The 12684-nt window shown below is 41.8% G+C and overlaps 1 protein-coding gene across 4 annotated transcripts in view; it reads right to left on the minus strand.

The window, feature by feature from the left end:
* The window catches only part of PANK1 (pantothenate kinase 1), a 38276-nt gene that overhangs the window by 17694 nt on the left and 7898 nt on the right, over nucleotides 1-12684 (minus strand). For 3 of the 4 annotated variants that reach the window (XM_073353803.1, XM_073353801.1, XM_073353802.1), the window contains exon 2: nucleotides 4603-4955. In XM_073353803.1, the coding sequence (XP_073209904.1) occupies nucleotides 4603-4955 (353 nt within the window). Of the gene's footprint in view, nucleotides 1-4559; nucleotides 4582-4602; nucleotides 4956-12684 lie in introns of those variants that run through there. The other variant, XM_073353804.1, reaches the window with a different exon arrangement.

Raw genomic sequence — 12684 nt, forward strand, 5'->3', positions numbered from 1 at the left:
TTGGGGGCAAAGTACCTCACCTTTCTACCATAGGTGACATGGCAGGGCTCCTCCACAGCTTAACAAGGACTCTCTGACATGCCCAGTAAGTAAATTTATTTGTCCAAACATAGGCATGTAACAGACCACCCTCCCCCGCCCACAAAAACCCCCCCACAGTTCCTCAGCTCTCCCTTTGTCCTAGGATTTCATGGCTTATCCTGACAGTGGGGTCTCAGGTAATCCTGCCACTTGCAACACCCCATTCCTAGCCAACTCTGCTCTCAGCCAATTCTGTTGCCCTTCAGGGCAACCTTCATAGGCACCTGGCCTTTGGTTCCTCTCCCCAGGCACAGTCTGCCACAATAACAACTCCTCATCCCGCCCTCTTTACAGGCCTTTATCACTCCAGGTACAGCCCTCCCTGCCCTTTAATTAGTCTCAGTTGGGCCTAGTAAACATTGACACTGGGATCTGGGCCTGGTCTACTCACAGGGTCCAGCTACCTTGTGACCTATTACTCATGAAGAAGTCGGCGTAATACAGACCAATGAAAAATGGTCAGAACTGAGTGACAAACTTTATAAAGAGAAACTGCCAGCACAGCTAGCTCCCAAGAACAGCAGTGCTGCCTGCAAGTAAATGCAACCAGTAAAATAATTCAGGAAAGAAGGAAAAAGGCCAACCTGAAAATTCTGCCATATTACTGACTCATTCTTGTTCATGTTCCTCACGGAGTATTATATATTGCCCTCTGGCTGATAAGCCTATTTCTGTGGTTTCACTTAAGAGATGAATGAATCCAACTGGATCCTAGAACTTCAAGGAAGAATGCTCAAATGCCAGGAGCACTGCAGCAATGGCCTGGGGGATTATCACTCATTTTTGCCCAGGACCACGGGATGGACCCCAGGCACTCCTTTCTCCTGCACTGTCCTAAGTCACCAGAGTTTACAAATGGCCTACATCAGAGAGGGAGGCTAGACAGCAAATCCAGCTGACCGTGGCATGGAAGATTTTTACCTGCCTCCCTGTTTCTGAGACTCAGGTCTTGTCTACATTACCTGCAGCATCAAAGGGCAGCGATTGATCCAGCGGGGGTCGATTTATCGTGTCTAGACTAGACACGATAAATCAACCGCAGAGCACTCTCCTGTCGACTCCAGTATTCCACCGGAGTAAGAGGCACAGGCGGAGTCGACGGGGGAGCATCAGCTGTCGACTCACCGCAGTGAGTAGATCTAAGTACATCGACTTCAGCTATGTTATTCACATAGCGGAAGTTGCGTAACTTAGATGGACCCCTCCGCCACACACAGTGTAGACCAGACCTAAAGGTTTCATTTTCAGAGGTGATGAGAACTCACACTTCCCACTGACTTTATTTGGAATTCCAGGTGCTTAGCACCTCTAAGAATCTGCTGTTGCAACTCAGAATTGGAACAGCTCCAAATGGTGAGCTATTTGGTGATGGTACAGGACTGCTTTCAGGCAGGCAACCTTCTTCAGTATAGCTCTAGCTGGCATTGAGTTTTTCTGGTCCTCTGAATCGAGTATCTGAGGAAGAAGGTTCAAGTGTGTAGTTTCTGCTAGTTGAGTGCCACCCAGTTTTGCAGACAGATTCTGGATGAGGTTTGCTGATCACATGCAACAGTCCTTTGTCCCTTTTTGATTTGTGGAAGCCAATGGGGAGTGCTTGGACCCACTATGGCAAAGGCCAATAATGCAGGAAAAATGTTTCTAGGCCCTAGAAGCTATACTATATCACTTCTCCAGTGGTCCCATAAATTTCGGCAAAAATAAAGTTTGATTTTAAAATGATGTTTTAGCCCCTAACATTTTGAATATGTTGAGGTAAGGGAATCTTTTTATTTTCAGTGTAATATTTAGTCAGTTATTGTTTTAATTACACATCTACACCTGGATTGGATGGGGTAGTAATGTTGTATCTGTAGCTACTCACCACTTCACCTATACCTGAAATTAAGAACATATCACCCTTTCCTAAGAAATCTTCACCAGCTTCCTGTTTTGTTTTATGAATGTGGCAACCATTATTCCAACTGATGGAAGAGTAGGCTGAACAGCGGGACCAATCACTGTGGAGAGATATGAAATGGGGAACTGAAAAGTTAATATTTGGGAAATGGAGAGAATAGGAAGGAATAAGGGTACTTGAAATCAAATCTGTGGAAAATATTTAAAGCTAGAAGGGAGATTTGGAACCTGATTCTCCAACAGGCAATTAGTAGTGATTCTTTGGGGAATAAAAGAAAGCAGCAGCAATACTGAAAATTAAACTACTGCTTTTGGATTTGAACATGTTATTTTGCAATAATATGGCAGACACTTTCCTGCTAGAGCTGTGCAATCCTGAAGGACACTAGGTTGTACAATTCATGGATATTTAGAAATACTGTTATGAAATACAAAAATAAATGTTACAAGGGGGAAATAAATACAAAAGTAGGCTACAGAGGTTAAACAAAGCATTTTACCAATATTCATAGCTCCATGGATTTACATGCATGCAATCAGATTAAACACTTTCTATGAAAGGATGCATTTAAATTTTTGTTATATGCATCCCCATGGTTAGGTTATACATTACAATTCATTACAGTCTGCATGTAAAAGTATCAGGTGTGCAAGAAACTCAGACAATGACATTTCAACGCTTCAGGACACAGATTCTTAAACTGTGGTCCATGACAAAATAAGCCACTGTGCAACCTCTTCTCTCTGATGTAGACCTTGCCACTATTATTCATGCTCAAAATAAGATTGCCACGATATACAGTATAGGTGGATACAACTCAGGATGATTCAGAAGCTGAATAAGCAGGCTGCAGCATTCTGCACTCAGTGATGTTGCACATTGGCAGTACTTCAGACTTGTGTTCTGGGGGGATGTCATGGCTTCTAACAAGCTTCTGGATGGACTTCAAGGTATTGATTTTAACTTATCAAGCTCTCATTGGTTTAGGACCTAATTGCTCTCCCCCTGTGACAGACTGTTACACCTGAGATCAGCACGGGCACTGGAGCTTCCTCAATACAAATGATGGAGCGCTGCTTGCAGGGCCTTCTCTAGGATCGGTCTTCTGTTTTGAAACTCACTTCTCACACCCACTCAAGCTGTCAGAGCCCAGATTTTTTAGCCTTCCCTGCAGGCTGCAAAGGCCTTTTTTTTCCCCTCTTGTGTAAGGCTGATGAGAAGAGAGTGGGCCAAGATGAACATATTTATGGGAAGTCCTTTGCTTATTTAGTAATTTTAGTGTATTAGATCGGTTCCCAGAACATAGGACGAGCACCTGTAAGTTTTAGAAATTTGAGACATATTAATCTTATGAGCTGTACGTGATGACCATGATCGGACTCACAATACAGTTCACTGGAGGTCAAAACAAATGGATCAAGAGATTGCAAAAGGGTAGAGCAGGACAGAAATATCTCCTCCCCCTTTTCTCATCAGGTTGGACAAAAATCAATGGATTTGAAAAAAATCAGATTTTTTTAATTTAAAATGGATTTTTAAAATTTAAACTTTTTTCTTTTTTAAAATAAGCTCATTTAAAATTTAATTTGAAATGGTAACATCTGTTAAAGACCTAAACTTACTATAAATCTATTAAATTCATTTAAATTAAAATAAAAAACAAATTAAGCAGAATATGTTTGCACTGGCTAATGACCTGGAACTGGCATCTGTTGCAGTGTAACGCAGCTTTTGGCAGTCTTTTTCAGATACAGAGTGAATAATTTTATTCATTTAAGTTTATTCAGCTACTTCAAATCAATGACTATAGTCCATTCAAAGTTAAGAAGCTGACTGGGATTTGAAAAAAGGAGGAAAGCTTGTTTTCTTCTTCCAATATAAGAATGAAAACTAGGTGATGATGATGAAACCTAATTCTAAACTCCTGAAGGACATGGTGACCAGAAACAATTAGTTCAATGCATTAACAACAGATATTTCCGTTGTGTAATAAATCACTTGGTTTTAAATTCAAAACATGTTTTGATAATTTTATTTTTTCTTATGTATCCAGCAGATCTACAGTAGCCTTATTTAACTCATTAAATCATTTTAAAATGCTCTGGATAGAAATTTTAATTCAATTAAAAATGCATCCAAACAGACCTTGACACAAATCACAAGTAAAATAATTAATCATCATCTAGTAAATAAGAAATGCATTTGCTTAAATAAATCCCCCTGGTTAGCAAGAAGTATACCCTTTACCACTGAATTTGGTATTTATAGTTGCAAATTGATATGTTTTAATGATTACCAACCAAAGAGAATCAACCTCTCTTTAATAACTAAAAAAAAAAAAAACCTAAAAAGTACAAATGAAAAATGGGATCATAAATGATTATTTAAATCAAGGTCGGCTTGCTTATTTAAGTCAATCCACCCAGTTTCTCATCCTAAGGAAGTATTGTTCTAAATCTTCCCAATTAGCAATTCTTTAAGTTAAAAAAGTGACTGTCTAGGTGTGACACAGAGGTAATTTTATTGAAAACTTTAGTTAATAGAAAGATTTTCATATATTTGGTTTTGGAGAAGGACTCACAGATAGATGCTCCTTAGTGAGATTATGTGCATTTCCCACATACCGTTCTGAAGTTCTCTTCAAACTTGTAAGCCCCACCTCCCGTGGCACAAAGTGTAGTGTGCAGGCTGGAGAAGTTCTTTTCACTACCCATCTGTATGAACCTATGCATGGCACAGGTGGGAAAGCGGATGAAGTGCAAATTCCCTTTGCGTCCACACATGGTCAAGTTTTTCAGTTCAAGATGGACATCGCGAATGCCAGTTTTACCATAGGCTGTATTGGAAGTCAAGTATTTCCTAATGCTTTTCAGGTTTTCTACTTCCTCCTGTTCCTCTTCTGCTGTAATGTCTTTTGGTTCAAAGTAGACCAGTTTAACCAATGTTCCCCCAATATCCATTCCGAACCACGGGAATGCTAGGAAAGGGAAAAAAAAAAAAAAAAGAGAGTGGTCCCATAATTATCTTAGTTTATCATATTTACTTAGAGTATCTACAGAACTGAAATTCAAGTTAGCAAAGTTTACAAGATCAGTCTGATCCTAAGGACTGCTGGACACTTGCACCTACCAATTGCAGTTATTGGTCATGATCAGACCTCATTCATGAAACCTCAGGGTTAAAACAAAATTTCAGAGAAACTGAAAAACAAGCTTCTAGGCACTTCCCCAAACATATTTTACTTTGGAGAAATATAATCAGATGTTATGATTATATTACTGAAAACATCTATCTTACTTGGCACTAGAGATCACTACATCTTCAAACAGGATGCTTATTGAATTTCTTCTACTTTGAATCCTAGCATTGCTAAATTAAAATGGATTGGGGGAAATGAAAAAGGAACAGGAAAGTGAAGTTTTGAGTCATGCTGGCAGTGCATGACAACTACATTCCCTTTCCTCTCCCCCTTGTCCTACTCTGCTCTTTATTTGGGAAATAAGCTCTCCAGAAATGGTGTCTGCCTTCCCATCTTTGACATTGATAAAACTGCTGAAGCTAAGATGCCTAGGCTGGCCAGCTGCTCCAAATTTGTTAAGTAACCACACTGGCATGGCACATTTTCTTCTTGACAAAAGAAAGGAAGAAAGGAAGAAAACACCAGCAAGTAAAAGAATTAATGATACTTTATTTTGGTGCTTAAAAGCTCATGAGCCCATCCCTCAAACCAAACCCCAGTTTCTGGACATAGATTCTGTGTACTATTTGTTCCTCATGATCTCTATGCACGGAAAATACTACTACTCAGACTGCAGCACATCTTCCCTTCACCTCCAGCATGCACCATGGGCCAAGTATAACAAAGGTTTCACTTTATCAACAGCAGGAAAAACATTAAGCGTTCCATACAGCAGGCAGCCAATTTGGCAGAGAAGCCTATCTGTGGATGAGAAAGTACTCCCATCTGTAAGTAAGGCCCTATCAAATCCACGGCCATGAAAAATGCGTCACGGACAATGAAATCGGGACTCCCCCTGTGAAATCTGGTCTTTTGAGTGCTTTTACCCTATACTATAGGGATTTCACAGGGGGGAGACCAACGTTTCTCAAATTGGGGGTCCTGACCCCAAAGGGAGTTGCGGGGGGGGGGTCCACAAGGTTATTTTAGGGGGGTTGCGGTATTGCCACTCTTACTTCTGTAATGCCTTCAGAGCTGGGTGGCTGGAGAATGGCGGCTGTTGGCCAGGCGCCCAGCTCTGAAGGCAGCGCCCTGCCTGCAGCAGTGTAGAATTAAGGGTGGCAATACCATACCAGGCCATGCCACCCTTACTTCTGCGCTGCTGCTGATGGCACCTCTGCCTTCAGAGCTGGGATGCCAGCCAGCAGCCGCCGCTCTCCAGCTACCCAACTATGAAGGCAGCGCTGCCACCAACAGCGGTTCAGAAGTAAGGGTGGCAGTACCACAACTCCCCCTACAATAAAAAACCTTGCGACCTCCCCACAAAACTCATTGGGGCGTGAGGATCCCTACAATTACAACACCGTGAAATTTCAGATTTAAATAGCTGAAATAATTAAATTTACAATTTTTAAATTCCTATGACCATGAAATTGAGCGAAAACAGACCATGAATTTAGTAGGACCCTAACTATGAATCAACTACAGTTCATTGTTGCTCAGAGTGAACCATCCTGCCTCTCCCATACAGCAGTGGCAGGCAAGGGCATAATTTGCCACTTAATTTCCCATTCTGAACCTGACTGTCCTTGGTGGCAAATTCTCCTGGCACTACTTGTGCCTTTTCTTGGAGGCTCTCTTTTAATTAACTTTCCTGTTAAGATAAAAACAGCCCTTACCCACCCACACCATGGAAGGCAAAGACCCAGACATGGCCTGAATACAATTTCTACCACTGAGTTTAGGTCATGCTGTTTCCTGAACCTTGATTACATTTCAAGGAAGTTTTCTTGTTTCTAATAATTACCTCCCTTCTCTTCACAGGCCGAAATGACCTCCCAGCCTTCAAATTCTTCAAGTCATACTACTTTTACAAAGTTTATCAACTGACACTCCTAGGCATTTCCAGGGCTTTGAGATTGAATCACCACCAGGAACATTATGGGTCCAAACAATATTTTCTGTGCGTGAACAAGTCCACTCACTCCTACTTCTTGTTCAGCCAATTGCTAAGACAAACAAGTTTGTTTACACTTACGGGACACAATACTGCCCGCTTCTTATTTACAATGTCACCTGAAAGTGAGAACAGGCGTTTGCATGGCACTTTTGTAGTGGCATTGCAAAGTATTTATATGCCAGATAAGCTAAACATTTGTATGCTCCTTTATGCTTTGGCCACCATTCCAGAGGACATGCTTCCATGCTGATGATGCTTGTTAAAAAAAAATGCGTTAATTAAATTTGCAACTGAACTGCTTGGGGGATAATTGTATGTCTCCTGCTCTGGTTTTACCCACATTGTGCCATATATTTCATGTTATAGCAGTCTCGGATGATGACCCAGCATGTTTGATTTACGAACACTGTCACCGCAGATTTGACAAAACACAAAGAAGGTACCAAAGTGAGATTTCTAAAGATAGCTACAGCACTATTTAGCACAGTTTAAGAATCTGAAGTGCCTTCCAAAATCCGAGAGGGACAAGGTGTGGAGCATGCTTTCAGAAATTTTAAAAGAGCAACACTCCGACGTGGAAACTACAGAACTGAGCCATCAAAAAAGAAAATCAACTTTCTGCTGGTGGCATCTGACACAGATGATGAAAATGAACCTGCGTCAATCTGCACTGCTTTGGATTGTTATCGAGCACAACCCATCATCAGTATGGAAGGTCCTCTGGAAGGGTGGTTGAAAAATGAAGGGACATATGAATCTTTAGCACATCTGGCACATAAATATCTTGTGACACCAGCTACAACAGTGCCATGCAAACACCTGTTGTCACTTTCAGGTGACATTGTAAATAAGCAGCAAGCAGCATTATTGCCTGCAAATGTAAACAGACTTGTTTGTCTGAGCGATTGGCTGAACAAGAAGTAGGACTGAGTGGACTTGTAGGCTCTAAAGTTTTACATTGTTTTGTTTGAGTGCAGTAATTTTTTTGTACATAATTCTACTTTTGTAAGTTTAACTTTCATGATAAAAAGATTGCACTACAGTATTTGTATTAGGTTAATTGAAAAGTACTATTTCTTTTATTTTTTACTGTGCAAATATTTGTAATCAAAAATAATAATATAAAGTGAGCACTGTACACTTTGAATTGTGTGGTAATTGAAAGCAATATATCTGAAAATGTAGAAAACATCCAAAATATTTAAATAAATTCTATTAATTTTTTTAAAATAGCATGACAGCCCTAGGTTAGAGTAGATTTTAATTCGTGCAGGATCATCCCCAGTTGATTGAAAAGGTCCAACGTGAACTGGACATGACTAAGGACTCACTTCCTGGATCTGCTTCTTACTAACCAATCATTCAGGAATGGGAAGACATGAACGCCCCTCCTTCTGAGATAGGTCGCTACCCACCATCATGTATGTGGTAAAGACGTGTGGGACTGAAGACACGCCAAAAGGAAGAACTTTGTCTTGATAGTGTTGGCTTGCGACAAGAAATCTCAGGAACTTCCTGAGATCTGGGAAGACGGACATGTGAAAATAAGCATCTTGGAGATTGAGAACAGCAAACTGGTTGCTGTGATTCAGTGCAGAAATAATAGCAGCCAGGGTAATAGCAGCCATGTGGGATCGCACATATCTGATGTACCTAGTGGGACAGCAGCAGCAATTGAGAATAGGTCTTATTCCTTCCTTGGACTTGGGGATCAGGAAACACCTGGAGTAGCATCCCTTTCCACTATGCTGATGAGGAACCTCCTGTACAGCTCCCAGTGCACAGAGTCTGAATCTGCTGAAGAAGCAGTGACTCATAAGAAGGGTCCCTGAAAAGGGTACGGGATGGAGGGAAAGACAAAAATTGAATGGAGTACCCCAATCCCACACTGCTTAGGACCCATCTGTCAGTCGTTATCGCTTCCCCAAGCACTGCAGAAGTGAAACAGCCTGTCCTCAAACTGAAATGATGAGGTTGAGATGTTCACAACTGGTCTGCTGCTCTTGATATGCAAGGCAAATAGGCTGCCTGGCTGAAGGTGGAGGGGGACAGAGTGGCTGGGTAAAACTAGAACCCAAAGATCTCCTCCTCTGAAACTTATTCCCCTTTCTGGAGTAGTCTTGTCTCAGTTGGTAAGGTGTCTGCCTAAAATATGGTTGAGAGCAGTACTGCTGCTGACTGCCAAAATTATGTCTCCTTGTTGCTGGAGTATAAATGCCCAAAGAGCACAGATTTGCTTGAGAGTTCTTAAAAGAATGTAAAGTTTCATCCATTTTGCCTGAGAATAGAAGTTGACCATTGAAATGTAGGTCTTCCACACACTGTTGGCTAGCTGCTGCTATTCCTGAATTCTGCAACCACGATGCTCATAGTGACCACCAAAGTCATAACCCTGACAACCATATCAGCTATGTTCAGGGCCGATTACAAATAAATCTTTGCAACCAAACTCCACAAAAAATGCCTCAAACTCCTCTGTAGAGGATTTGGGTAATGTGTCCATAAACTTGGCTACAGAGTCCCAGGTCACATTATTTTATTTGGATATCAGTGCCTGCTGGTTTGCCACTTGCATTTGTAAGGAGGTAGTTCAATAAGTTTTCCTGCCCATGAGATCCAACCTCTTTGCCCTCAAGCATGGGCTTGTACTTCCCTCGATGTGACCTCTCATTGGCTCCCTGAGATTAAGGACTGAAGAATGTCCACTAGCTTACATGTTTTCTCCTGCACAAATTCAGCCTATATACCTAAGGCTGAAGCCAATCGTCTAAGGAGGTCCTGATGTGCCACAAGTCCTCCGTTATTGGTGAGGAAGCCAGTAGCGTCAGCACTGGGGCCAATGAAGAAGTCAGCACTCTGAAGATTGGCAGGGGCAACACATTCACTTGGTACCAATGCTGAAAGACACACCACACTGGGGTTGGTATAGATCCCGACACGATCTGCAATATGATCACCAGTGGTGCCGAAGATGACTGCTGTGCCAACGAACCCCCTCAGAACTAGTACAGATGGCCTTGACTGAGTACTCAGAGTGATGTGCGGTGCTGAGGATGGTGCTGGCAGCTGGAACATCTGTGTAGTTAACCCAGACCAAGCTGTCACTATTGAGGAAGTCGCTGCAGCTGAATGTTTCTGGATAACTTGAGAATCAGGAACTGAAAGGCATAGCAGATATGACGTTGCTTGATATGCCAGACGTGTGGACACCATCAATGCCATCATCATCCATACTGATCTCAACAGACATCGCAGGGACAGTGTCAGAGACCATGGTGGAACCTCGAGTTGATGGTGATTCAGTACCCGAAAGCTGGTAAAAGGCTCCATTCAGTTGTGCGTATCTGAAGAGTCACAGTACTGATCTGCACTGATTGTGGCAGAGGAGGATGACTCTCCCTGAGATCTGGAGTGGCTACCTACAGTCTGTATTATGGGTCCTTTTCTCAGTTGGCACGGGAAGGGGAACGATTTCTCTTCCTCCAGGGGGAGGCCTCAGAGTCTGGGCAAGGAACATCAGCTCAATGTGGCTCCAAAGGTGTCTGAGGAGTGAATACTAGTGCCAACGCAGCTGTTGTGGCCTGCTCCGTCAAGTGCTGCTTGAATCTCAAGTCCCTTGTCACCTGAATTCTTTTCTTAAAAGATTTATAAATGGTGCACTTCTCCTTAATGTGCCGCCCTCCCAGACACAATAAAAATAGCATGTAGGGATCACCCCTAGGAATAGTCACCATGCACAACAGACCATATTTAAATCCAGGTGAAGGCATTCCTCCAGAAAAAACACAGCTACTTTAACTATTATAACTAAGGTATACTATCTAACTAGCTACTACAACTATTTACAACAAAATCTCAGAAGGCCATGACAAGAAAATTAGTGTGAAGAAACACCACATGGAGCACTCTGACTCTAGCCATGGGCAGTGAAAAGGAAATGAGGGAGGGTCAGGGCGGCATCATCCTTATACAGCCAAGGGAAGGGCTTTAAGGGAAAGGGCATAAGCACCACCCCTATGGATGCTTGTAGGCAAAATTCTCCAACTTTGGTGCACTGGGTGCGCACACACCTGCGTGAAATACGTGTCTGCAACCACTCAAAGAAGATGTGAATTACATACCCCAGGACAACAAATTCACACTCTGAGTGATATAGCTAACACGTGAACAGCAAATTAAAGCACTTGGGTAACAGCAGCACGGTCAACCAGTGTAATATGGAACGGGTCTATGGGTAAGTGTATTCCAACTACCAGAGCTACTCACTTACAGTGACATTTTGTATATATTAATGAGCTCTACTTACTGCACAGAACTGATGATACAACTTTTTTAAGGGTTAGGTTCACTCATTATACTTTGTGATATGAATGTTATAGGCCATACTAGGCTTACATGGACACTAAAATGTATACATGTAAGCAGTCAAAGAAGGGACTGCTGCACTGGAGGAAAAGAAGGAGTAAAATGGGCTCAGCTGGGGCAACTCCTCCCACAGCACTGCCTTGGATCCAGAACTGTGCAGGGGAGACCCCTCCATACACCCACATTCTGGAGTCACTAGGATGCAAGTGGTCCCTCCCTCCATTCCCCCATGTTGTAAAAGGTTGTAGAAACAAAACATTGTCTTGCTTTAAAAGTCCCATTTCCTGTATACCAAAATAGTTCTTTCAAAGCTGTTACAATATTAACGTAACGGTACTTAAATACAGAAGCAGGGGAAAATCATGCCACTCACTTATCAGGTGCACAAGAGCTTTGAATCCAATAGTAAATTAAAAAAAACTAGTGACAAGATTTTCATGCATGACTAGTGTTGTGCATGTGATGAGGTGTCCCAACACCATGTCAGTTTCTGGGAACTCCACAGAATCATTAACAGGTGGAATGAAAACAACTGTACTATTTGAGGTGAACAAATATTGTTGTCAATAGGATTATCAACAAGACAGGATTTATACAACACAGGGGGCAATAATTATGTAGCCTACCCACTTTTAAAAAATCCTAACTGGGACTAGGTCTCTCTCTTATTAGGTCACTGGTTTTATTTCTCTCCATGTATCTCACTCCTCTTTCCCCTCTGCTATGGGCCAGGCTAACAGTTGTAGAAGAAAATGAACAAATGTTTGTTCCTGAACATGAGCAGTTTCCCTGTAACACTGGGGCAGAGTAAGAACTTTAAAAAAATTACACTTTTAATACCATAGCCACTGATTTTCAATAGCGCAGAAGCACAGCTTTACTGTTTCCTTTGCAGAGTTGTCTGGTGGAGAGAGAGAGAAGCACAGTGACTGTATAACAGACTACAATAGGGAACACACCAAATTCCAGAGTCTGAAAAATCCCACTAAAATCCATCAACTTTGACACTAAGAAGTAATAATGTGCAGTGTAAAAGTGCAGCAAAGAACCATAAGCAGCATCTGTGCATTCTGAATAAAGGATTTAGCAATTAACAAATTAACCTTTTTTGCAAAAAACTGTGCTCTTTTACTGGTATTGTTGATTTAAAAAAAAAAAAATCTGAAAATGAGGCACTATTAAGTTGCCGAAACTATGCCTGCA

Source organism: Lepidochelys kempii, chromosome 7 (assembly GCF_965140265.1).
Source record: "Lepidochelys kempii isolate rLepKem1 chromosome 7, rLepKem1.hap2, whole genome shotgun sequence".
Classification (NCBI taxonomy): domain Eukaryota; kingdom Metazoa; phylum Chordata; order Testudines; family Cheloniidae; genus Lepidochelys; species Lepidochelys kempii.